The following is a 25,604-nucleotide window of genomic DNA, read 5'->3' on the forward strand; positions in this document are numbered from 1 at the left end:
GTAAATAGTCCGAAGACCTAGTCTGATTTATATGCTAAATCCTAAAAACTACCAATCTTTAACTGTAATTGTATCATTCGATAAATAATTCATGTTATGGTTTATATCGTTTTTTTCTTCTATTTTTTGAATGCTTTGGAACTTCTTGAGCATTTTGACTTTGACTAAACACTAGTTTGCAGTGATGTACATTCCCACCTTTCAGAACAAATCTTGGTAGGTTGCATTTTTTAATGATTTACCGATTGCCCTTATAATAAACAAAAAAACAAACACCTTTTATCAAAAAAAAAAATCACAACTGCATGTTCCCACCTTTAATTACCTTGTTACCGCTTTATAGTTAACAAATGAACGATATATGAACAATTACAGCTGTTTCGTCCTCCCCTATTTATCCCAGCGGCAATTTTCAGCACTGCAAACCTCCCTCATCCGCTAAACGATAACTTTTTCTTTAGACAATAAAACGATAAATTAAGCTGTAACTATTTTTATCGTTTTTCAGAAAGGTCATTTTTCAGTCTAGAGCGTCCAATTTCCCGGGGTTGCAGAATTCCCGGGAAACGGGAAATTTTCAACAAATTTCCCGGGAAATCCCGGGAATTCCCGGGAAATTTGAAATTTAACGAAAATTATTCAAATCCTGTTTCTGATCAACATTTTGCAACAAAATTGTATAGAACAGTAACTTTAATGGTCAAAATGAGTGTGAGGGTCAATTATTGGCTTGATTGCTTGTAAAAAATCAAGCAACTTTGAGAAAATATATAAAAATTATAATTGTTAATGTTGTCTTTCAAATCGTATCAAGTAAAAAAATGTTGAGAAGTATTTTTTTAATCAAAGTGGACAGTGAAAATCTATGCTCCACAACCATAAAATTGCTTTTAAATTTGTCTCAGTGACCAAAAAGCTGAAAAGAAAAAAAAAACAATCACAACTCAAAATTTTTAGATATTTGAAGCGAGTTCTTGAAATTTGGTTGCATTCTTTGATAAATTTCATTTTCGTTTTTTTATGATTTTTCATGGCTTTATTTATTGTATGATTTTAGGTAAATGGTTATATGGCCTAATAAATTAATTAGATTAAAATAATTTACAAAGTGTAAAAGTGGTTGACATTAAACGACATTTTTTTCATAATTAACCTTCTAACGCCCTTGGACAGTCACGTGCATCATTAATTTATAACTTCAAATTATAATTTCTCGAAATATTTTAAACAAATTCTTCTAGCATAACCCTTTTTGAAAAATTGTATTATATCAATTCAGTTTTCATCCAATTTGGTCAAGGTAAACAAAAATGCTGAACAAATTTCAATTTTGATCTTGGCCGGAAGAGGTAAATATCTTATTTTCAAATGATATAACAAAAAAAATCGTTTAAATAGGTTGGGCGTCATCCATACTATTCATACTTCATGGATGAAACCTTGTCAAAATAATAGCGAAATTGTTGTTGCCCAACATATAAACAAACAATATTCGTAGTTATGAATGCTTCAAAAATTAATACTATCAACCTTGATATGAAATTAACAGACAAACTGATTAGTTCAATATGAACAGCAGATTGAAGTGAATAAAATCAAATCAGGTTATGTAATTATAATTTTTTGTATGAATTTTCAAAACATTGGTGCCAAAAAAGGCAGGCAAATGTATACTTCCGCATGTATTTCGGGAATTCCCAGGAAATTGACATATTTCTCGGGAAACGGGAAATATTTTTATCCGGGAAATCCCGGGAATTCCCGGGAAATTTTTTCCCGGGACGGGAAATTGGACGCTCTATTTTTCACGTCAAATTTTGCTAACAAACTATAATTTTTTTGTGAAGATCTTAGAAGTTCCAAAATGATATTCCCACCTTTTAGAGCAAATCCTGGTAGATTGACTTGTGCTTTCACAATTCTGTCCTGTAAACAACTTGAATCAAACCAATCGTAACAGTTCGTTCCCACCCTTGATTAACCTTGCTATCGATGAAAAGTTGACAGACAAACGATACAATTTTATCGTTTGAGAATAATCAAGAAACCCCACCCGGCGGCCATTTCCAGCGCTGCAAAGCCTCCCTCAGCCCACAACGGGAACGATTCCGGCGGAATAAATCAGACTCCGCGGGACCGAAAGAGATTTATGGCTGCAATTTTCCGGTAGGCTGAAACTCTTGCACACTTTCGCCGGCCGGACGACGGTTGGTCGGTGCACTGCAACTTCTTGCCAGCTCGGTCGACTTGGCCCGGTGGTTTCCTCTCCTGATGACGATGACTCTTGGCGGGCTGCGAAAAGGGGCACCACGGCGGCCAAGCTTATCGGGCTCCATAAATCTAATTTCGGCGAACATCAGTCTATCTCTCTTTCTCTGTTTTGAGGGGGGAAGTTTATAGTGCGGTGGTGGCCTCTACTGTAGGTTGCGACCTTGGATTAAGAGCTGCGTTTCGGCCTGGTACGATTTATCGGCGGTCAACCGAAAGTTTGCATACTTTCAGGCGATTCGTACATGGATGAATTCAATTGGGAATTTAGATCGGAACAATACCAGCTAAAGTTTAGTGATTGGCCCCAGGGCAAAACAGGACACACTAACCACTATGGCGCAAAGATCAAATAGCCCAATAGTGCACACACACAAAAACACGTACTGTACACAAACGCAACCTAGTTTTCCGGAAAACCGGAAGAAACTTTTGCCACACCAGAAAAGATATAAACAAACACAGCCCGAAACATGCGGAGAAAGTTTGGAACGAGAGGGGCCATGTGTCGTCGTAATTATCTGTTTTGTTCCCACCCCACTCCGAAGGGACGGGGGGTCGGAATGCATGGCGAATCGTTCCTTTGAAAACGACAGCGGAAGTAAAAGTTTGTCATGCAGATGTGTGTGTACGTGTATGTGAGACTGTTACGGGTTGGGAGTTCTGAACCGCTTGACTTGTTCTATTAAACTGTGACACAAGAGATTTTCAACGCTTGAATGACGCAGCAATTCCCACCCTTTTAACTCTTTCTTGGTTGGTCAGCCAAATATACGGCTTTGCTCAGGAAATCAAAATGGCTATTAATGAATGAACGAAGCTAATCACAGTAAGTGATATTCCCACCTTTTTAGACAAATCTTGATATTTCTTTGAAGAAGAACTCTTGACAGAATGAATTGAATCGCGTTAATTTTACAAATTTCAGAAAGTCAGACTCATTTAGAGGAATTCTCAAGATGGTTACTGAATGGTGGGAACCAACTCCGCCTGTCAAAACTCTTAAATGTGTTTATGTTCTGTAGGTATGTCAGTTTAACAAAAAATAAACAACTTAGGAACGTCTAACTAACTTCCCTGCAATCAAGATAAATCAAAAAAATCTTGACAGTTCCTTCACATCTTTTAATAACCTTGTTGAGCCTTTCTCCACTAGAGTAAATCATCTCGATGGATCCAATTTCTTTTCCCCCTTTCACAAACTTGGTTAAATTTTCCTAAGTGCTGCACTTTACCCCCACATAAGCCTACTACCATCAGGGGAACGTAAGACGAACTTTTACCCCCGCCGTTCCCACCCCCGTTGAAAAAACCTTTCACTCGGGAAACCAGAAACCATCAACGGAAAAGAACAGAGCGTCGTCGGCGCTCGGTGGGTTTCAAGTATGTTTACAATTGTATTATTAAATGGTGCGGCATGCAATTTTCCCCCGAAGCTTCCCTAGCTCTCGGCGCAGGAAGGGCGCGCCGAAGCGGAAGAGCAATGATGCACTCGAAAGCACTTTTCTGCTGCTTCCTCAAACGATCCGGAAATAGTTCCTGCTCCGGTGAAAATTTCTCTCGCAAGAAAATCCCCCGCTTTCATCGCTCGTGGAAAAAGGGTGGTGAGGGGGGGGGGGGAGAATTATTTCGTCGGAAAAGCTTTTTTATTTGTTTTAATTCTCCAACCGATTGCAGCGCCACGCCCCCCAAGGTCAAGCAAAATCGGTGGGAACGGTGCGCGGTAATTACAGCAAGCGGCGGGGACGTTAAGAGGATTAATTTTCTCCGGCCTCCATGGCAACACTGGTGCTGCGATGAAGGATGCTGCAGCGACTGGAAGGCTATTGAATACGGAGGGATGGGTAAGGGTCGGAGCGAGTTGTGCCGCAGATCGTTAACAAATCTGAATTGTAGATTGCACCCGGTGATGCATGAGGTGGCAGGAATATATGTGTGTGCGATTCTTGCAATCGATGTGCTAAAATGTGCCGTCATTGTTCGATGTAAACGTAATACATTTGTCTTTGTAGATGTAGAATAAGGAAGTCCCAAAAATATTGGAGTGAAAGATTAAAAAAAACTGTCCCACCATTATAGATCTTGGTAAGAAGTCATCACTGTACAATGTCGAATGCCTTTCAAGACTTTTATTTTGTTTTTTTTTGTGTTTGTACATTTTTAAGACTCAAGTTGGCAACTCCCACCTTTATTGATCTTGAGATCAAATAAAAATATGAGAAAACGATGCAGTAAATTTCAGCAACATTTGTGCTGTCAATCTTAAGAACAACCAATAGTTAAGAATCATCAATAAAGGTGGGACTGCACTATTTCACCGCAAACCAACTCAAGTGTTTCAACATTATTTTACCTGATTCCAACTTTTCAAAAGATGAAAATAGGATGCAGTTTACTTTTCTTTAAGTACAGCAAAACCAGGGCAAATATTGGTAAAAAAGGCAACTTGACTTTTTAGAAATGTTCCACCTGCAAGAACCCATTTCATGTTGGCGATAATATTAGTAAGGTGGTATTCCATTTCGGGATTTTTTTTTCAAGCATGTCAAAACATTTTTTTTAATTTCCAAATTAAACCAAGAGCATTTTTTTGTTGTTTGGTTAATCATGAAAAAGATGTCAGCAACAGCAGCTGTCAATTTTTAGCTTTAAAATAAGGTATTATATTCCAATAAAAGATGGAAATACAACATTTTTCACCAAGCAGAAAAGGTTATGTAGCATTGTTTTGCCTATAAGTATCACATTCTGTTCGAATAATTTTGACATTACAGTGAGCAAATTTTCTGATCCCACCTAAGGATGCCAGATAAAATTTTAAAACATCAGCCAAACTTCCTGAATTCCCACCTTAACCTGAGCTTGACATTCAAATCAAAAGATTATATTTAGTTTTATAAACTATCAGCAACACAGGCTGATGCAAGTTTCTAATTGTAAAACTAAGATAGAATACACAGTGGGCGAAAGGGAACCCAAAATCGGACTTAATTGAACGCGGCTGATTCCCTGGTATGAAAAATAGTGTTTCTTATGTAAAAAAATCCAGAGAATCGATTGGTGATGGTATCATCCACCGCACGAAACGGAAAAGAGTCAATTTTGCCCCAATTCCCCATTTTTTTACATTTTTTCTAGAAAATCGGTCTGTATTTAGAGCGGAAGCTTTATGCGGCCATCCAAAATGCACTTAACTTATGTGAAAATGTCCCAGGAATCCAGTAAAAATAACCACTTGCTCCGCAAAAATCATCTATGGTCCATTTAACCCCAATTTCGCTATACAAGCATTTTAGGCCATTTTCAAATGTCAGGGCAGATTTTAAAAATCTGAAAATATTTTTATCGTAAGGTCAGACAATTTTACATAAGAATGATGATTTGCACTTGATAGTTTAACACATTTATGTTGATCAAAATAAAAATTATGTAAAAGGCAGTTTATTCTGCGTTTGAGAAAATTGGCCCAAAACTGATTCTTCAATCTTTTTATTTAGTTTAATTTCTATATCAACATAAATGTGTCAAACAATCAAGTGCAAATCGTCATTCTTATGTAAAATTGTCTGATCTTTACGATGAAAATATTTTCAGATTTTTAAAATCTGACCTAATATTTGAAAACGGCCTAAAATGCTTTTAAAGCGAAATTGGGGTTAAATGGACCATAGATGATTTTTGCGGAGCAAGTGGTTATTTTTACTGGATTCCTGGGACATTTTCACATAAGTTAAGTGCATTTTGAATGGCATCATTAGGCCTCCGCTCTAAATACAGACCGATCTTCAAAAAAAAAATGTTAAAAAATGGGGTATTTGGGCAAAATGGACCCTTTGCCGTTTCGTGCGGTGGATGAAACCATCACCAATCGATTCCCCGGATTTTTTTACATAAGAAACACTATTTTTCATACCAGGGAATCAGTCGCGTTCAATTAAGTCTGATTTTGGGTTCCATTTCGCCCACTGTGGGGTGTTTCAATAAATGGTGGGATTAAAGTGTTTTTCAATTTTACTAGGCTCTTAAAGGGAGCGTTCTTTTATTACGTAACGGAAAATTTGGATTTTTAAAACCTCCCCTCGTAACAAAATTTCCATACAAATTTAAAAAAAATGGACCGCAACGCGACCACCGAACACTGCGTTACGTAATAAAAGAACGTCCCCTTAAGCCAATGTTCTGCCGTTAAGTATCAATTTAAGTACGGATAATTTTGACAATGCAGTAATTCTAAAGATGGGAAGACAATTCAGTACAGCAACACCAATCGCTGTGAAATATTACGTGTAAAAATGGGTAAAGGTTGTTTCACAAATGGTGGGAATATATTATTCCGCCTACATTCTTTAGTATTATTTCACCTGAAATAATTAAAATTTCTGATGCAAGATTTGTCAATAGATGCGTATGCAATAACTGTTAAGGTTGAATAATAAAAGGTGGGAATGTTCTATTTAGCCTAAAATAAATAATTCCAGTTCAGATGCTTGAGACAGTTATGTTGTGAATAGTGGCATTAAGCAAAACTAGTTAGGGTTGTCCAATAAAAGGTGGGAATGTACCGTTTCGACTAGACCCTGAGCATTATTTCACCTGAAATAATCAATTTCAGTTAAGTTGCTTTTGACAGTACAGAAAGCATCCAATTAATTAGCCTGTATAAATTCTCTGCTCTTCCACAACATACACCTTAAACTAACAACAACAAAGGATTTCAGATCAATGATCCCCAGCTATCGGAAGGATTTTAACCGGCTGTCCAAACCAAACAAAACCCTCTCCTGGCGTTACTCTCTCTTTCAGTCGCATAAAGTGGCCGTTTTATGTAAACATCGATAAATTCCTACCCTAGATTGCCAAGATGTATCCCACACACTAAGACCCAAATCCCACCTCATCCCCCCGGTGGACGAAGGCGATTTTGTGCTGATCTTAATGGCCAAGATCTGGCCGGCTTCTTCCCGGGGTAGACAGAAGCAGAGAACGATTGTTTATTCGGTCCGCACCGGATACCGAGACAGATATATATGTTGTACATTGACAACCGCTCCTGCTGGTGGTGCTGCTGCTGGTTTAGGACTTCCGGACGCTGGCCAAGGCGTTGCACAGGCAAAGAGGAAGGCTGCTTTACGGTTTCGTGCACTCCGTAACGCACCGAACGACCGAGTCAGCTCTTGCACGACAAGCTCAAAGCTTACAAATTAATGAGTGTGTCTTGTTCCAGAACCTCACCCTTGATGCAAAACGGAGCCGTCGCTTTTGTCGTGTCGTCATTTGGTTACGGATTGGTGCCTCATGACCATAAACATTGACAGCGCGGGAAAACAATGGCGCGTCGTCGAACTCTCGTCGTCTCGCTAGGGGCGCACAGATGGCGCGTTTCCATATTTCAATTTGTTTACTCTCCATTTACAATAAATAAGTGAACAATTCACCGAATTTCAATTCTTTTATTGCACGTACTCAATTTCCCCCCATGAAAGGGTTGTGATTCCCTCAACGGGACGAGGACGGATTTGCGCCCATTTCGCACAACCCACTTGCGGGATTCGGAGGACATGTTTGTACACCTGATGCCCACCGGGGTTCGGGTTCCGGTGGCCGACATGAAGGGATGAACGTCATCGGTTTTCTTGGTAGAGTGACTGCGTGCGGTTTGGTTCCCTGGAGTCGGCTAATAATGTTTACCCAAAACAGGAAATTAAGCTCCGCTTCTTGGAATCTCGGCTCATTTTGAGGTTGCGGATTATGGTGACGCTGGGTGGGTTTTTGTGTGGGCTGTAGTTGGATTCAATCAAGTGAAACTATTTGAAGACCAGCAAAAAGCTGAAATTTTGGAAGTAAACTTAATTGAAAATAAAATAGCATGCGTTACAATGCGTTACCATCTCTGCAACCTAATCCAACTACACTTTTAAATCAACATTTTTGCAATGTTTTAAAAGCAATTTGTAGGTTTTGTTCGGATCTACAAAACGCTTTTTGAAGGATGAAAAAATATTGTATGGTTTAAGAGAAATCTACGAAACATCTAAGAAACAAAAAGCGTAACGCCACCGCGTAAAAAGAGGTTTCTCTGTACATTATAAGATCTTTTTGTTTTTTTACATAGTTTGATGCGTTACAAGCGTTACTTCCCTCTAAACCCGCGTTAGAGAAACCCTTTTTTTACGCGAAGGCTTTTTATTTCATCAATTTCTCTGGATCAGCGCGACATTTTTACAATCTTTTGATTTGTTGGTGGGCATGAGACGTAAAAACTGCGTTCATGTGTTAGAAAAAATGTTGTGTTGTTCTAGAAAAGTTGACGTAACGCCACCGCGTAAAAAGAGGTTTCTCTGTATCAAAATGTAAAACGAGTGACACCAAAGAATTAAAACATAAGTAAAACAAAGCTCACCTAAAAAGCTAAGCGTTACTCAGCGTTACCACCCTCCAAAAAACGCACCCACCCGACTATTTCCCGTCCGATAAATTCTAGTATCGTCATAAAACCAATCGTAAACCATCGCGCCGGTATCGCGTTCCAGGGCTCTACCCAACCGTCGAACGAAAGGGATATTTAAACTTATAATAATACACTGTTTTGTATTCAAAGCGGTTGTCTGTACCATTCCGGGGAGGCACCACCCCGTTCCGGATGCGGCCTCTCTCTCTCTCTCTCTATGGCTGACTGCCAAGTTTTATTGTTTTTTATGATCCTCGTACGAGTATTTATCATGGTCCCATCCCGTTCCGTTGAGTAAACATACACAAATACGCTCTTTCGCCCGAGCATGGGTAAATAACAAGAGAAATGCGTAATAATACCTTTCTCTGGTATCAATACCAAATTTTGGTATTCCTGGACCCTTTAAAATTTGTCTTGAGGATTATGCAAGAGCAAAATGTGGTATCATACCAATTTAAGGTATTGTTTTGATATTGAAAAATTGCAGAATTTGTCAATGGTCGAACACCACATATTGGTATTCTTTTGGTATTACAGTGTTTTATAAAATTCCTCTGAAACTATGGGAACATTTTGACCAATTTTGACAAAATAATTAATTTTGCACTAAAATGATGTCTCAAAGCGAATGCTTTCATTGAAAACCGGAAATTTCAAACTTGATTTTAAACATTTTTGATATACCCCCTACAGAAATGACTTGAAATTGTGGAAAATTTTCTAAGTCAGGATGGCACATTTTGGTATTATTTTGGTATTAAAGTGTTTTATCAAATTCTTCTGAAACTATGGGAAAATTTTGACCAATTTTGACAAAATAATTAATTTTGCACTAAAATGATGTCTCACCCCGAATGCTTTCATTGAAAACCGGAAATTTCGAACTTGATTTTAAACATTTTTGATATACCCCCTACAGAAATGACTTGAAATTGTGGAAAATTTTCTAAGTCAGGATGGCACATTTTGGTATTATTTTGGTATTGAAAGGTTTCATCAATTTTCTCTGAAACTTTGGGATTTTTATTTACCAATTTGGACAAGATAATAAATTTTGCGCTAAAATGACTTGAAAAAACCAAATACTTTGAAAAACGAGTCAATCGAAAGATTATTGAATTTTGGTGAATTTCAATCCAGTTTTATTTTAATAACACTTATTTTTCAATCTTGTTATTTTTCAGAATCTTCAAGAACTTCATGCACAGGCCGTTCATCAATGACAAATGCATTCGGTGTGGTGAAGAATATCACTAAGAACAACATGGAATCATCAGGTGAGTAGATTTGGCTGTTGCATATGAATAATTTCACTAACTGCAACTGCTGCACTAAAAATTTTGGCATTACTTGTTCAAATACCAGCGACCATAATGTGATCTTGGTTGCCCAGTAATAGATGGTAAAATACCATCAAATCATACCAAAATCATGTATGTGCAAGACCACAGGAATACCAAAATCTGATTTTCAAGGGCGCGGGAATACCTAAAAATAAAACCGTGGTAATACCATGTTCAGGTATTCGAGCAATGTTCAAAAATCCAGAAGACCTTAACTTGGTATTGAAATGGTTTTATGTTGTGGTATTATTTTACCTTTGGAATATCATGGTTTGGTATTGTTGTGCCCTTCCACATACAAGACTTTGGTATGATTTTATGGTATTTTACCATCTATTACTGGGCAACCAAGGGCACATTTTGGTCGCTGTTATTTGCCCAAGTAATACCAAAATTTGGTATTCCCGTGTTATTTACCCCTGCTCGGGCGGCTCGTTTGTGTGTATTTGTAGTGTGTGTACTTCTGCGTGTCGACTGCAACCGAGATTTGGTCCAATCCTAGCTTTTACAATAAATGATTACAATTTTGAAGAGCCTGGAACATCCCTAGCGTAGCGTAGAGGCTTCTTGGACGCTGCCACGGCCATTAATCTTGCGTTTCGGACTGTCTGACTTGGCGGGACAGACCGAGTCAGTGGGACACCAGAGCCGCCCTAAATCATGAACTAAATTATCTTTCCCCTTGTTTCGGAGCAGGCAGGCCAGGGCAATGAACCGAGCCGAGGAATCACGCAAAGTTTGGCCTGCCCTCCGTTTATCATAAATTTAATTACAGTTTGAACAAATATTTTGATAGGCCGCCTAATAAAATGGGCCGACGGGGACGACCGGAACACAGCGATAAAAAAAAGTGTGTGCGGGGTCCTTCCGAGAAGAACTTCGTCACAGGATCTTTTTACCGAGAACGGCCCCCAGATGTCAGCACCTCGATAGCAGGACCAAATTGGGTCCACCTTTTGCATGCGCGCACACACACACACATTTCTTCGAGGAACCCGCCCAGCAAATGGGAAAACTTTTACCTCTTTGTGCTTGGGAAAACGAAAAAAAACTATCGTAAGCTTTCATTTTCGTGTGTACTCAGAACTTCCCTGACGACACGAAAAGCTAGTTATAGCCGGAGTTGAGAGTCGGTAGAACGGTGGAAACGGTGTTCTGCACGAGATCCACTGCAAGCGAAATGGTCGATGAGCTTTTTTTCGATTCAAAAATTATTTTTTATGAATTTTCCAAAAAAAAAAGTTACGAAGCGTTACGAAATTGTGGAACTGTCTGTTCACAATAAAAGCGGGCTTGAGGAAACAAGAATTCAAATGCGTTTAAAGTGTTTGCTTTGAAAAAAAGAAGAAATTATGTAGAATGTTATGAAACATTAGTATAAGAAAATATCATAACTACCAAATTTAGAGGCATTTAAAATTTAAAAAGTACAGTTAGATCAAGCTAATAAATCATTCAATCACCATCCAAAAAAATACGAAGCGTTACATACGTTACTATGACAGCAAAGTCAAAGTAAATCTAAAAGTAGTCTGAAATTTTTAATTGAATTTCTCAACTGTCGGTTGCTTTCATCACTCAATAACCTTAACCTCTTACAGAAAGAGAGGAAATGACTTGTTGTAAATTTAAAATACTCCAAATGACGTTCCAATGGAGTGCTTCTGCTCGGACCATCGCCAGCCGGCGTTGATGAAGACGATGATGATGCTCAACTCTCAATTAAATTTTAATATCCGTTTCCTCCTAGACTTTCCATTTCCAACCCCAGCCTCCCACCTCTTTCCCCCGGAAGGGACAGGCCTCCAAGAAATGAAAAAGCCCTCAGGCCAACCGGACCTGTCCAGCCGTGCAAGCCCCCCTTTAGAGCAACCACATGACGCAAATTTACTCCAGGCTGATGCTGCCGGCCAGAGCACCTGTCGAAGTTATTTTTAGACTTATCATCCTTGTACAAATACTCGGAACTCCACACACATACAATTACACTCACACAATGCACATGATGCATTTCTGGAAAGAAAAACGAACGAAATTTTGACTATTCGTGCCCTTTTGCAGCAGAGAACACAGGACTTCCGGACATTCCGGAGGCAGCCTCATTTGAATTTAAAACTAACCTCTTGTTCTTCTTCTTCTTCTTCCACTTCACACAGATAAAGCCCCCTCGGAGGCCACGTTCCGAGGCACGGAGTTCCTGTCGTACGACCTGGGCCAGACGGGGGGCGAGCCGATCGTGAGCGCGCAGGACGCCATCACGCTCTACTTCCGGACGCGCCAACCGAACGGGCTGCTCTTCTACACCGGTAAGTGGTTGGGAGGTTTACACTTTGGAAATAAGTTGGCGAAAAGAAGCGAAGATAGTGTCTTTGAAGCAATCAAGTTGATTCGGAAAGCGTTACGGAGCGTTACGTTTACTGAGATGTTAAAAAAATACTAGTTCTTTCTGTTTAACATACAACAAATAAATTGTTTGGGTTGATTTTAGCAAAATATAATAAAACCACGCGTTACTGAGCGTTACAAAAGCGACGTCATGAAATTGTTCGGTTTAATTTTTATGAAGGCAATATTCACAAACCGAATTACTACAATCTCTCTTCAATATATTTTTCCAATTTGTAGAACAATCGTTACGGAGCGTTACGTTTGGTAAAAAAGTTTTTAAAAGACAAACAAAACTCGTTTTTTTCCGGTTGATTTAAAACAAAACCCAGAGCATCGTGTGCCAATATACAAGTTGCAAAAATGTTAAACTACAGAGAAACCTCTTTTTACGTGGTGCGTTACGTTTTTCTAATTTGTCGATTTCTAAGGAACGACGCAACTGTTTTGCAATCTTTTGAAAGCAATTTGTACAAAACACTTTTTGAAGCTTGCAAAAATATCGTATGGTTTTAGAGAAATCGACGAAATGAAAAGCGTAACGCCACCGCGTAAAAAAGAGGTTTCTCTGTACAAAGAAATCTCGCGAAGGCGTTACGTTTTGTAATATGGGTCATTCCAGGTCAACTGGATGCACTTCTGGACTCGACCTTCGCCGATTTCGACCAAACTTGGAGGGAACGTTCATCTATCGATAGTTAACAGAAATGTCAAATTTGGTGCTGATTGGGCCATCCCTCTATTTTTGACACCGCCCTCTTTTTTGACGATTTTCTAAAAAAACTTTTTTTTTAATCATAACTTTGCAACTATTTAAGCAAAAGACTTTCTAGAGCTTGCATTTTATAGAAAATTGTCCAAGGAATCGATAAAAATAAAATTTTAACCCTTAAATGCCCCCGTATATTATATTTTAACGTTTTAAGTATTCAAATTCAGTTTTGACCAATTCCTTATATTTTTATTTTTTTTATTTTATCACCGTCGTGTTCCCCGGACAATTTTACATAATAATCAATGTAAACCTCAAACTAAAATAAACTATTGACTCAAAAATCAAATTATTCGCTCTACAGCACTGCCTTGGCGTTCTCGATTGCGAGATTCCTACTCGAAACTAGGTGTCCGAAGGCTTGATTGTTGAGGCAATTGCAAACCTCTTTTTACACCTTAGCTTCCATCCACCCCGGGATTCGAACTGACGACCTTTGGATTGAGAGTCCAACGGCCTACCAGCGACTCCACCGAGGCAGGACCCAGGGAGACGACTCCTGCACCTGACCTGGACTGAGCTAACGACCTAACCACTAGGTTAGACCGGGACCAACATTTTCTTCCCTGTCCGACGGAAGGCGTGATCAGACAAATCTCGTCTCATAATTTGCCACCGGGACCTTCTGGGATCAAACCCAGGCCGACTGGGTGAGAGGCAACCACGCTTACCCCTACACCACGGTCCCGGCACAGCACTCGGAAGTACATGGTGTACTTTTCGACAAAAAGGGATGAATCCCGCATAGTTCGGTTTTTATATGTGAGAAACTTATTTCGGATTTGAATTCATAGGACAGAGCAAGGACAGAGTACTGCGCAAAATCAATCTTTTTGCAGTAAAATCGCTGTATCTCGCCAATAGTTCATTTTAGTTTGAGGTTCACATTGATTTTTATGTAAAATTGTCCGGGGAACACGATGGTGATAAAATAAAAAAAATAAAAATACAAGGAATTGGTCAAAACTGAATTTAAATACTTAAAACGTTAAAATATTATATACGGGGTCGCTTAAGGGTTAAAATTTTATTTTTATCGATTCCTTGGACAATTTTCTATAAAATGCAAGCTCTAGAAAGTCTTTTGCTCAAATAGTTGCAAAGTTATGATTAAAAGAAAAAAAAAGTTTTTTAGAAAATCGTCGAAAAAGAGGGATTGTGGATTTCTCCGAATCAACGTAACATTTTAGCAATCTTTATGATGCAATTACTATGTCTTGTGAAGATCTTCAAACCACTTTTGTAACTAGCAAAAAGAAATTTAGTACAGAGAAACCTCTTTTTACGCGGTGGCGTTACGTTTTTTATTTCGCCAATTTCTCTAAAACCATACAACATTTTTGCAAGATTCAAAAAGCGTTTTGTAGATCTGAATAAAACCTAAAAATTGCTTTTAAAAGATTGCTAAAATGTTGCGTCGTTCCAGAGAAATTCAAAAATTAATAAAACGTAACGCATCGCGTAAAAAGAGGTTTCACTGTTTCAGAGAAATGGACTAAATACAAAGCGTAACGCCTCCACATAAAAAGTGTTTCTCTGTATTTTGAAGAAAGCATTGCGATTTTTTTGTGTACACATCACAAAATAATACAGAGAAGCCTCTTTTAACGCGGAGGCGTTACGTTTATAATTAGTCGATTTCTCTGACACGATGCATAAAAACTTCAATCATGTTAAAGCAATTTGTACGTCTTGTGCAGATCTACAAATCGCCTTTTGAAGCTTGCAAAAATGTTCTTTGGTTTCAGAAAAAAAGGAAGAAAAAAAACGTAACGCCTCCACTTAAAAGAGTTATCTAACGTCACGTTTTCTTAAGAGCGTCCCTACCTTGTGATTTGCGAATATCGTGTTTTTCTTTTCCTTCAAAATTTGTTTCATAACATTTAAAAAAATACAGGTTAGGTTTCAAGAACAGCTAAGGGCATCTCCACCGTCCAAAGCCAAATTTCACCCACCTTTGATCGCTCACAACTTGAACCAAGATTAACGATTCCATAACCGCCAGCAAACCGCAAACTTTGCCTAACAAATCTTGTTTTACAGCGAAATGATTGTTCTCGCACCGTTTGGACAGCTGTTACCGAAGGCACCAAACTTGCTCCACCCACCATCTCAAACAACACTTTGATGGTCCGGGGCCATTTCGCAGGTTATCGACGAAATCACAACACGACGCAAAAGACGACTTCGAGTGGGGTGGTTGAAAATCGAAATTTGAATTTCCAACCGGTCGTGCGGTCTCATCATAAAGCCATAACCGGGGGGGGAGGGGGTGCGCGATAAAATCGGATTTCGGACGGACGGGGCACACCTGTCACCGATTGACCGTGCCTTGGCCGCAAACGAGGTGGTCGACGCGTTAATTGCCCTCTGCCTCTTTGGAACCGGCTACCGCGGACGCAACAAGGAGTAGAGTGTGGGTTGTGTGGTTATGTCGTACGACCTCCCTCTCCTCCACGACAAGTACGACGGCTAGACGGCGGTTGTCCTTAATCCGGGATTCTTTCCTCGACGACGGGCGAGGAGCGGCAGCTTGATTGGATTATCCGGCAGGTCGACGTCGTCGTCGTAGGTGGGGGAGAAACAATTAGCTTTTTTTTTTTTTTTTGCTAGCTTTGCCTCGTTTCAGTAAAAGTCGAGCTCCCACAAGATACACAGTTACTGACTGTGGAGTGCAGCAGTGTTCACTGTCAGAGGAGCAATTATCTTAATTAGATTACTGGCAGTTTGCCACTTTCTCCGGATGGTTCTGCAGATCCCAACTCGCACTTTCTTCGGCTAGGTCCAGGTTGACCACCGATGGGGACACGGCAAGATGGCACTGCGAGACAAGAAACGGCGACAGTACTGAGACAGGACACGCGACCATGAATATAAAACAGATCCAACAACGGAACCGGACCCGTTCTGAAAACGGGTTTAAGCTCTCTCGGCGAACATTAAGTAATATTTTTATTGCTCTCCAAGTTATCATCATCCGTTTCTGGCCGAATCTTCAAAGCTCCGCAGGTTCCGCTCTGTTTCTTGCACACGTTTACGACGACGACGACGACGACAGCTCGAGTGTTGTAAACTGCTGACGAAGGGAGGGCGAACGGATCATAAAACAAAGGTTGTGTGAGGTCTCTGCCACTGGCCATCACCTCTCTAGAAAGTCCCTGATGCCGGGGAAGGTCTAGTCCTTGTGTGTGTGTGACGCGATATGACAGGACACTTGTTATTTACGATTACAGTCGCTTTCTGTCCCCTGCTGTGTGGTGTGAGAGTAGGGACAGATTTGCGCCACCACGCCAGAACCAACAAAGGAACATTTATTTCAATCAAATGTAATCCGGAGATAAGGGTTAAGGGATGAGTTTGTGAGTGTGTGTGCGCAAGTCCCCAATTCCATATTTCATTGGATTAGGATTGATAATGGGAGCGCTTTTCAAGAGCGATTCACCTCCCAGCGGTACTAAATCATCACGCGCGATTTGAATGGGTGCGGTAGGGATGCCCTTAGGCGCATTCAAGCTTAGTAAATGCTCTAAATATCTAAACAACACTTTCGTAAACTAAATCAAATTTCAGATACGCTCTGTCAGAATTCAACAAACTTTGATTTGCATGCTCGGATGGAAATGCCCTAAAGATTGCGTCAGACCAAACTGTCAAAAAATAATACTGAAGATTTATTTTCTTTGAAAATAGTAAACATACCTAACTGGATCATTTAGGTTTAAGTAAAAAAAATGTTTGTGCTCTAGTGGGGATGCCCTTAACACTACAGTACACCTCGCACAGTGCGCAAGCGTTACCCTTTGTATTTCATCGATTTCTCAAACACGACACATTTTGTTCGTATTGTTCCAATCTACAATTAGCTTTAAAAACATTGCAAAAATAGTATCTCGTTTTAGAGAAATCTAAGAAACACAAAGCGTAACGTCTGCGCACTGTGCGAGGTTTAACTATATACAATACAGGCATTACGTGTTGTGTTTTTGTCAATCTACATAAAACTTTAAGGAGATTTAAAACAGAGAAAACTTTTTTACGTAGAGGCGTTACGCTTTGTATTCCGTTTTTTCAAGCTTTAAAAAGCGTTTTGTTTTGCTTAAAATGATGCGTATTTCCAAATAAATACAGAGAAATATCTTTTTACGCGGAGGCGTTACACCGTTTATTTCGTCGATTTGTCTTATATCATGCAATATTTTTCCAAGCTCCAGAATGCGTTTTGTAGACCTGAACATAACCTACAAATTGCTTTAAAAAGAATGCAAATATGTTGCGTCGTTCCAGAGAAACCGACAAACTGCAAAACGTAACGCCTCCTCGTAAAAACAAAGTTTTCTCTTTTAGGACAAAACAAAAAACGTGATGCCTGTACACTATGCGAGGTCAAACTGTAAAACCAAAACTAAAATGCCTACAACCACCGTTACACCCGTTACCTCTGTGTTTATCGCTCTTTTTCAACACTTTTAACGCACACGTGCGCGCACATTTCCAGACCAGTCAACTCTCGGTAAATCACAGTTCCCTGCTGCTTCCTCCCCAACACACCTCCCGTTGTCCTCATAAATACATAAAACATTCAATTTTCAGCGAAAAAAAAAGCACGCGCTTCACGACTGGTATCGGAATTTGCTGATTCAATGCCCCCGCTGCTCGATTTGTTCCGACCTGAATAGCGAGACGAACAAAATTGCTTTTGATAGAAAGGCATCGGAAAGGTGCGATTTGGGCAAATTTCGAGCGAGAGGTTGGAGAAATATCATTTTCTAGCCGTAATCCGCTTATGAATTTCTAATTTTGCAAATTTGGGAATTCAGTGGTTCGGAAAAATTTCATTGTAACTTTTCACGCATTTCAGTCAACATTATACAAGGAAAAATGCAAGAAACTTTCGCTTTCAAATTAAGTGTTACTATGCGTTACTATGCCAAATTCTGGTTTCTATCAGTGATTTAGTCGGATTAAAAGGTTTGAAATCTACTATTCATTATTATGCATTTAAAAGCACAAGCGTTAGTGAGTGTTACATTTGTTACCTAGCGTTACGAACTTCTTTTTTTTGTTATTTTAACCGTTTGAGAAATCGATCACCAAATATTCACAAACTACAGCAGACTCAATTGAATTGCGCCCATCCTGTACGCATTCTCAATTCTAGATTAAATTTTCAAAACAACCTAGGGACCATCCATAAACCACGTGGACACTTAGGGGGTATGGCGATTGTCCACGCTCCATACAAAAAAGATTTTTTTTGTATGGACAATTGTCCACGAAGGGGGGGGGGGTTAAGGATCCCAAAAAAGTGTCCACGTGGTTTATGGATGGTCCCCTATCCCTTATGGGTTTCCTATGCAGATAGGGCCTTTTGAAAATTTAATCGAGAATTAATGAAACCAGCTTTCCCAAACCAGCTTCAAACCGGGGAAGGTCTGATTTAGTACCGCCTTGCTGAAAACAGCCTATCCGACGAACCCGTTCGGGGTTGGAAAATCAATTTTCCTCATTAAACATTTATATTTGGGAAAATCGAAACCAGCATCCAGCCTGGGCCGACGCAACAATATTTATAACGCGCAATCGAATTAAAATTGATTCGATTTCGAGCGCTTGAAATAACACCCACACGGCAGATTGGCGCGAAAACAAACAAGTGCCACGTAACGGAGACACCCGTTACGGAAGGATAAATATAGGTTAGCCCCGATAGAAAGTGTGCGGGGGAGGAGCCCAAATTGGAAGTCGCCACGTCACGTGTGTTTGGCGGGTTGGCCAAACGAAAATGACGGGGACGAAAAAAAAATCTCCGTGATAATTGGAGAATGAATTTTTGATGAGTTTAAAGTGTACACTCGAGTTGGAAAAAAATGGAAAGCTCGGTCTCGTTACGGAACTGTCGCTGACCAATGATAAAGGTTAGAGAAAAGGTCAGATTTTTAAACGAGATTCATTCGACACGGGAGACAATCAGGTTGGAGCGAAAGTGCATTTGACACATTCTAAAATGTCAATTGTTATCAATTTCTTCTAGTTACAGTTAAACCTCGCATAGTGCGCAGGCGTTACGCTTTGTATTTCGTCGATTTCTCAAACACGGCGTAATATTTCTACACTATTTTTTAATCATTTTATTCGTCTTGTTCCAATCTACAATAAGCTTAAAAAAATTGCAAAAATTATATGACGATTTAGAGTAATCGAAGAATTTCAAAACGTAACGCCTGCGCACTATGCGAGGTTTAACTGTAACACGATATTGGGAAGAAAATCAAACGAAGTTAAAAATTGACGGAAGATAAAAATTTGCTTCATGCATACTGCAAAAATACACTACAAATCAATTTCACACGCAGGCGTTACATTTTGTGTTTCATGGATTTCTCAAGATCATTGCAAATTATGATCTTTTTTTTTCTTATTATTTTATGTCAATCTACAAATTCCTTTTAAATTATAGCAAATCTTAATTATTTTCAAAGAAATCGCCAAAATGCAAAGCGTAACGCCTCCGTATTAAATCTTTTTTGCTTTATTGTGTTGATTTGGAGAAATTGACAAAATACAAAGCGTAACGCTGCACAGGACATCGACTAAAATAACAACACACTTGGCACCACAATTTTACATTTCCTGGCTAGCAGCGCGAAATCCAATCGATCAAAAAGCTTTTAACCATGGCTGGTGCCAACGGCATGCAATTTATTTACGTTCTTCCACAAGGAAAAACCAAAGCTAATAACCCCACAATGTTACAAATAAATCTTGCACGATGGCTCGTCCTCAAAACTACTCCACTATGCGAGTTCCGTTAACAAACATATGTAAGAAAGGACAGCACCGTGTAAACAAACAATCGCTGCTATGTAACGCGACTCAACGGTGACCGCCACCGGGCACACTTTCTCGAAATTGATCACCTTCCAGTTTTGACGTATGTGCCGCATAACGCGACCGTACTACAGGTTGCCTACCTTGCGGGCCTACCGTCGTGCAGCAGTAATGGACCGTAACGAAACTCGAGAGAAGGTCGCACACCGGAAAGTGACAATTATATGCCCTCCGTTTAAACCCCGCGATTGACATGTGCTGCAAATGCAAAACATGGTCCCATAAACATGCGAGAAACGACCTGACGAACCAGTCACAAACACTGCATCGCAATTCATTACCATCCCGTGGGTTTGAAAATGGTTTGAGCTAGGGTTTACAGAAAAAAAGCTAAACTCGTGAGCGAAACTCGTAAGACTCAATTTAATTTGAAATACAGTTAAACCTCGCATATGCACCTCATATGGGGGTTTCTTATGCGAAGCACGCATATGCGAGGTACAGGGCTTATGGGATTTTGGCTATATGGGAGACATGGGCTATATTTTTATAAAAAATCAACTAAACTATACAAATTTATAGTGTTTTGGAATCGTTATGAAGTCAGCTATACAGCTACACCAAATTTACATGGTTTACGATGTTCTAGGTCATCCGAAACTTCGTCAAGTTAAGGCCTATGTGTTCAACGCCGTACAAGTATGAGGTAGGCGATTTGACTTTGGTTTTTGACCACAGGTCATATCCGGATAACCTCAGGGAGGTTCAGGGACTAGTCTACCGATATGTGGTGATGTTCTGGGTCTGCTGTAGAGTCCCTGAAGGTACGTCCGATGGGTCTACCGCCGTAACACGGCAGAGGTCGGTGGTTTTTGACCTCAGATCATATCCAGATAGCCTCAGGGAGGTTCAGGGACTAGTCTACCGATATTTGGAAATGTTCTGGGTCTTCTGTGGAGTCCCGGGAGCTACGCCTGAAGGGTCTACCGCCGTAACAAGGCAGAGGTCGATGGTTTTTGACCTTAGATCATATCCAGATAGACTCAGGGAGGTTCAGGGACTAGTCTACCGATATGTGGAGATGTTCTGGGTCTTCTGTGGAGTCCCAAGAGCTACGCCTGAAGGGTCTACCGCCGTAACAAAGGAGAGGTCGATGGTTTTTGACCTTAGATAATATCCAGATAGCCTCAGGGAGGTTCAAGGACTAGTCTACCGATATGTGGTGATGTTCTGGGTCTTCTGTAGAGTCCCGGGAGCTACGTCCGATGGGTCTACCGACGTAACACGGCAGTGGTCGGTGGTTTTTGACCTCAGATCATATCCGGATAGCCTCAGGGAGGTTCAGGGACTAGTCTACCGATATGTGGTGATGTTCTGGGTCTCCTGTAGAGTCCCGGGAGTTACGGCCGATGGGTCTACCGCCGTAACAAAGGAGAGGTCGATGGTTTTTGACCTTAGATAATATCCAGATAGCCTCAGGGAGGTTCAGGGACTAGTCTACCGATTTCTGGTAATGTGCTGGGTCTTCTGTAAAGTCCCGGGAGGTACGGTCAATGGGTCTACCGCCGTAACAAGGCAGAGGTCGGTGGATTTTGACCTCAGATCATATCCGGATAGCCTCAGGAAGGTTCAGGGACTAGTCTACCGATGTGTGGTGATGTTCTGAGTCTTCTGTAGAGTCCCGAGATTACAGTCAATGGGTCTTCCACCGAAATAAGGCAGAGGTCACTGGATTTTGATCTTAGATCATATCCAGATAGCCTCAGGACGGTTCAGGGACTAGTCTACCGATGTGTTATGATCTTTTGGGTCTTCTATAGAGTCCCGGAAGTAACGGCCCTGAGGCTATTCGGCTATGATCTGAGATCAAAAACCACAGACCTGTATCTTGTTACGGCGGTAGACCCATCGGCCGTAACTTCCAAGATCTTACAAAAGACCTATCACATCGGTAGACTAGCCCCAGAACCTCCCTGAGGCTATCCGGATATGATCTGAGGTCAAAAACCTCCAACCTCTATCTTGTTACGGTGGTAAACCCAACGGCCGTAGCTCCCGAAATCTTACAAAACACCCAGAACATCACCACATATCGGTAGACTACTTACGGCTGTAGACCCATTGACCGTTACTCCCGGGACTCTACAGAAGACCCAGAATATTACCACACGTCGGTAGACTAGTCCCTGAACCTCCCTGAGGCTATCCGAATATGATCTGAGGTCAAAAACCACAGACCTCTGCCGTGTTACGTCGGTAGACCCATCGGACGTAGCTCCCGGGACTCTACAGAAGACCCAGAATATCATCACATATCGGTAGACTAGTCCCTGAACCTCCTTGAGCCTATCTGGATATAATCTAAGGCCAAAAACCATCGACCTCTGCCTTGTTACGGCGGTAGACCCTTCAGGCGTAGCTCTCGGGACTCCACAGAAGACCCAGAACATTTCCACATATCGGTAGACTAGTCCCTGAACCTCCCTGAGGCTATCTGGATATGATCTGAGGTCAAAAAACACCGACCTCTGCCGTGTTACGGCGGTAGACCCATCGGTCGTACCTCCCGGGACTCTACAGAAGACCCAGAACATCACCACATACCGGTAGACTAGTCCCTGAACCTCCCTGAGGCTATCCGGATATGATCTGAGGTCTAAAACTACCGACCTCTGCCGTGTTACGTCGGTAGACCCATCGGACGTAGCTCCCGGGACTCTACAGAAGACCCAGAACATCACCACATATCGGTAGACTAGTCCTTGAACCTCCTTGAGTCTATCTGGATATAATCTAAGGCCAAAAACCATCGACCTCTGCCTTGTTACGGCGGTAGACCCTTCAGGCGTAGCTCTCGGGACTCCACAGAAGACCCAGAACATTTCCACATATCGGTAGACTAGTCCCTGAACCTCCCTGAGGCTATCTGGATATGATTTGAGGTCAAAAAACACCGACCTCTGCCGTGTTACGGCGGTAGACCCATCGGTCGTACCTCCCGGGACTCTACAGAAGACCCAGAACATCACCACATACCGGTAGACTAGTCCCTGAACCTCCCTGAGGCTATCCGGATATGATCTGAGGTCTAAAACTACCGACCTCTGCCGTGTTACGGCGGTAGACCCATCGATCGTACCTCCCGGGACTCTACAAGAGACCCAGAACATCACCACAAATCGGAAGACTAGTCCCTGATCCTCCCTGATTCTATCTGGGTATGATCTGAGGTCAAAAACCACCGACCTCTGCCGTGTTACGGCGGTAGACCCGTCGGTCGTACCTCCCGGGACTCTACAGAAGACCCAGAACATCACCACATATCGGTAGACTAGTCCCTGAACCTCCCTGAGGCTATCCGGATATGATCTGTGGTCAAAAACCACAGTCAAATCGCCTACCTCATACTTGTACGGCGTTGAACACATAGGCCTTAACTTGACGAAGTTTCGGATGACCTAGAACATCGTAAACCATTTAAATTTGGTGTAGCTGTAAAGCTGACTTCATAACGATTCCAAAACACTATACATTTGTATAGTTTAGTTGATTTTTTATAAAAATATAGCCCATGTCTCCCATATAGCCAAAATCCCATAAGCCCTGTACCTCGCATATGCAACTCTTGCGACAAAACCGAATCAGGTGGAATGACTCGTATATGCAAAGTTGCATATGCGAGGCGCTCTTATACGAGGTTTAACTGTAGCTGAAATTTGTTAGTGCTGCAAATAACAAGACGTTACTGAGCGTTACATTTATCTTTAGATTGTTTTTAGAAATATCACATAATAGAAGAAACTTCCATTGTATTCATTATGATATATAATTTAAAAAAAATTAAAACCATCAAAGTACTAGACGTTACCTGCGTTACATTGTTTTAAAATAGCCATGATTTCAAGAATTTGAAACAAAACTTCAAAAATTGCGTTGATTTCAACAAACCAGACTGCATCAAACCCTATCCACGTTCCGACACTCCACAAATTCCACCCGAAACATCGCTTTGCATGTGAACCTCCAGCGTTCACTCCACAAACCGTTCAGCCCACTCGGAATCGCTCACCCCGACAACCGTTGATAAATAAGCTCAGACGTTAATTACTGCACCTCATTTCAAATGAAACCCCCCAAAACACCTTCCTTTCCCCTTTGATTTTCCGGGAAACACCTTCTCGAGGGGGTTCCCGGTTTCCTACAAATGGCCCCCAACTGATTTTACCTGGAAAGCCATCGTGTGCACCACCCTTCAACTTTCGATCGTGCCCCGCCGTCGAATGAATGAACTGAGGCCCTGCTCGTGACAGCCAGAAATTAACTAGCGTGACACGAGCTTTCACTAGTGGTGTAGCAAGGTGGGCGGGGGGGACATACGTGTAATGGCGTTTTGAGGCAATTTTTCACGGCGAAAAAAGAAAACAACACAAAAAAAACTGCACCGTAGAGTGAAAAGTTCACTTTTTTTACTAACGCTTCGCGAAATCACAGGCGAAATGTCACGGGTTCGCGACGACGAGCTGTGTGCACGCCAGGGCACACAAACTGATTTAAGGGTTGTTGTTGTTGTGCAGTTACAAGAAAAGTGCATTTCACCTCCCGCAAAGCAAGGACGACGAACGGTGGCGCCTCTGTTGTTATGCAGCAGCTGTGCATGGTGAAGTTTTCGGAAGCACATGTGCAAAAAAATGATGGATGGGTTTGGAATTGAGTTTGGTAGCAGTTCCCGCAGAAAACATGAAATGTAACGCATGTAACGCCTGATTAGAAGTTTTAAAAATACTTTCAAAAGAAGCCAAATTCACTGATAAATAATTATTGTAGATTATGTTATAATTAGGCAAGGTGTGTAATTCAACTACAAGCGTTACACATGTCAGAAAACGTAACGCTTGCTTTAATCACCGATTTCATTCTGGAAGGTTCAAAATCTGTTTATATGATTAAAATTGATTGAAAAAATTAAACGTAATGCATCTGAAGTGTTATTTTTCCCTTTAAAAAACATACAGTGCCTCTTTTTACGCGGTGCGTTACGTTTTTCTTATTTGTCGATTTCTCTGGAAAGACGCAACATTTTTGCAATCTTTTGAAAGCAATTTGTAGGTTTTATTCAGATCTACAAAACGCTTTTTGAAGCATGCAAAAATGATGTATGGTTTTAGAGAAATTGTCGAAATAAAAAGCGTAACGTCACCGCGTAAAAAAGATTTCTCTATATTTAAATTCTTTTCACTGTGCCTCCATCGAAAATTTACCATAAAAATTGCTCGTTTCCCACCGCTTTATGTCAAGTCATCTGCTCTTCTTCACCGTCATCGTCGTGTCTTGAGGAAAACCTTAGTGTGCAAGGTAAAGCCACCGAAATGGCAGTGGTTACGATAAAAAATCGATTTGCCACCAACCCCACCACAACCCTCCCTTGGGCAAATTTCCTCCTTGAAGAAGCAACAGAGCAGCCCAAACTCAGCTCTCACAGCACCATTATGGCTCAATTTCAAGACTCTTCTCCTTCACCCCTTGTGAACTGCATAACGCTCGCCTGTAGCGCTTCCCC

At 40.9% G+C, this 25,604-nt stretch overlaps 1 protein-coding gene across 11 annotated transcripts in view; it reads left to right on the top strand.

Annotated features, from left to right (window-relative positions):
- The window catches only part of LOC6046532 (neurexin-1), a 163,409-nt gene that overhangs the window by 77,939 nt on the left and 59,866 nt on the right, over positions 1 to 25,604 (top strand). For all 11 annotated transcript variants that reach the window (XM_038248373.1, XM_038248372.1, XM_038248377.1 and 8 more), the window contains exon 7: positions 12,219 to 12,368. In XM_038248373.1, the coding sequence (XP_038104301.1) occupies positions 12,219 to 12,368 (150 nt within the window). The remainder of the gene's footprint in view (positions 1 to 12,218; positions 12,369 to 25,604) is intronic.

This window comes from Culex quinquefasciatus, chromosome 1 (assembly GCF_015732765.1).
Source record: "Culex quinquefasciatus strain JHB chromosome 1, VPISU_Cqui_1.0_pri_paternal, whole genome shotgun sequence".
NCBI classification, from domain to species: Eukaryota; Metazoa; Arthropoda; class Insecta; order Diptera; family Culicidae; genus Culex; species Culex quinquefasciatus.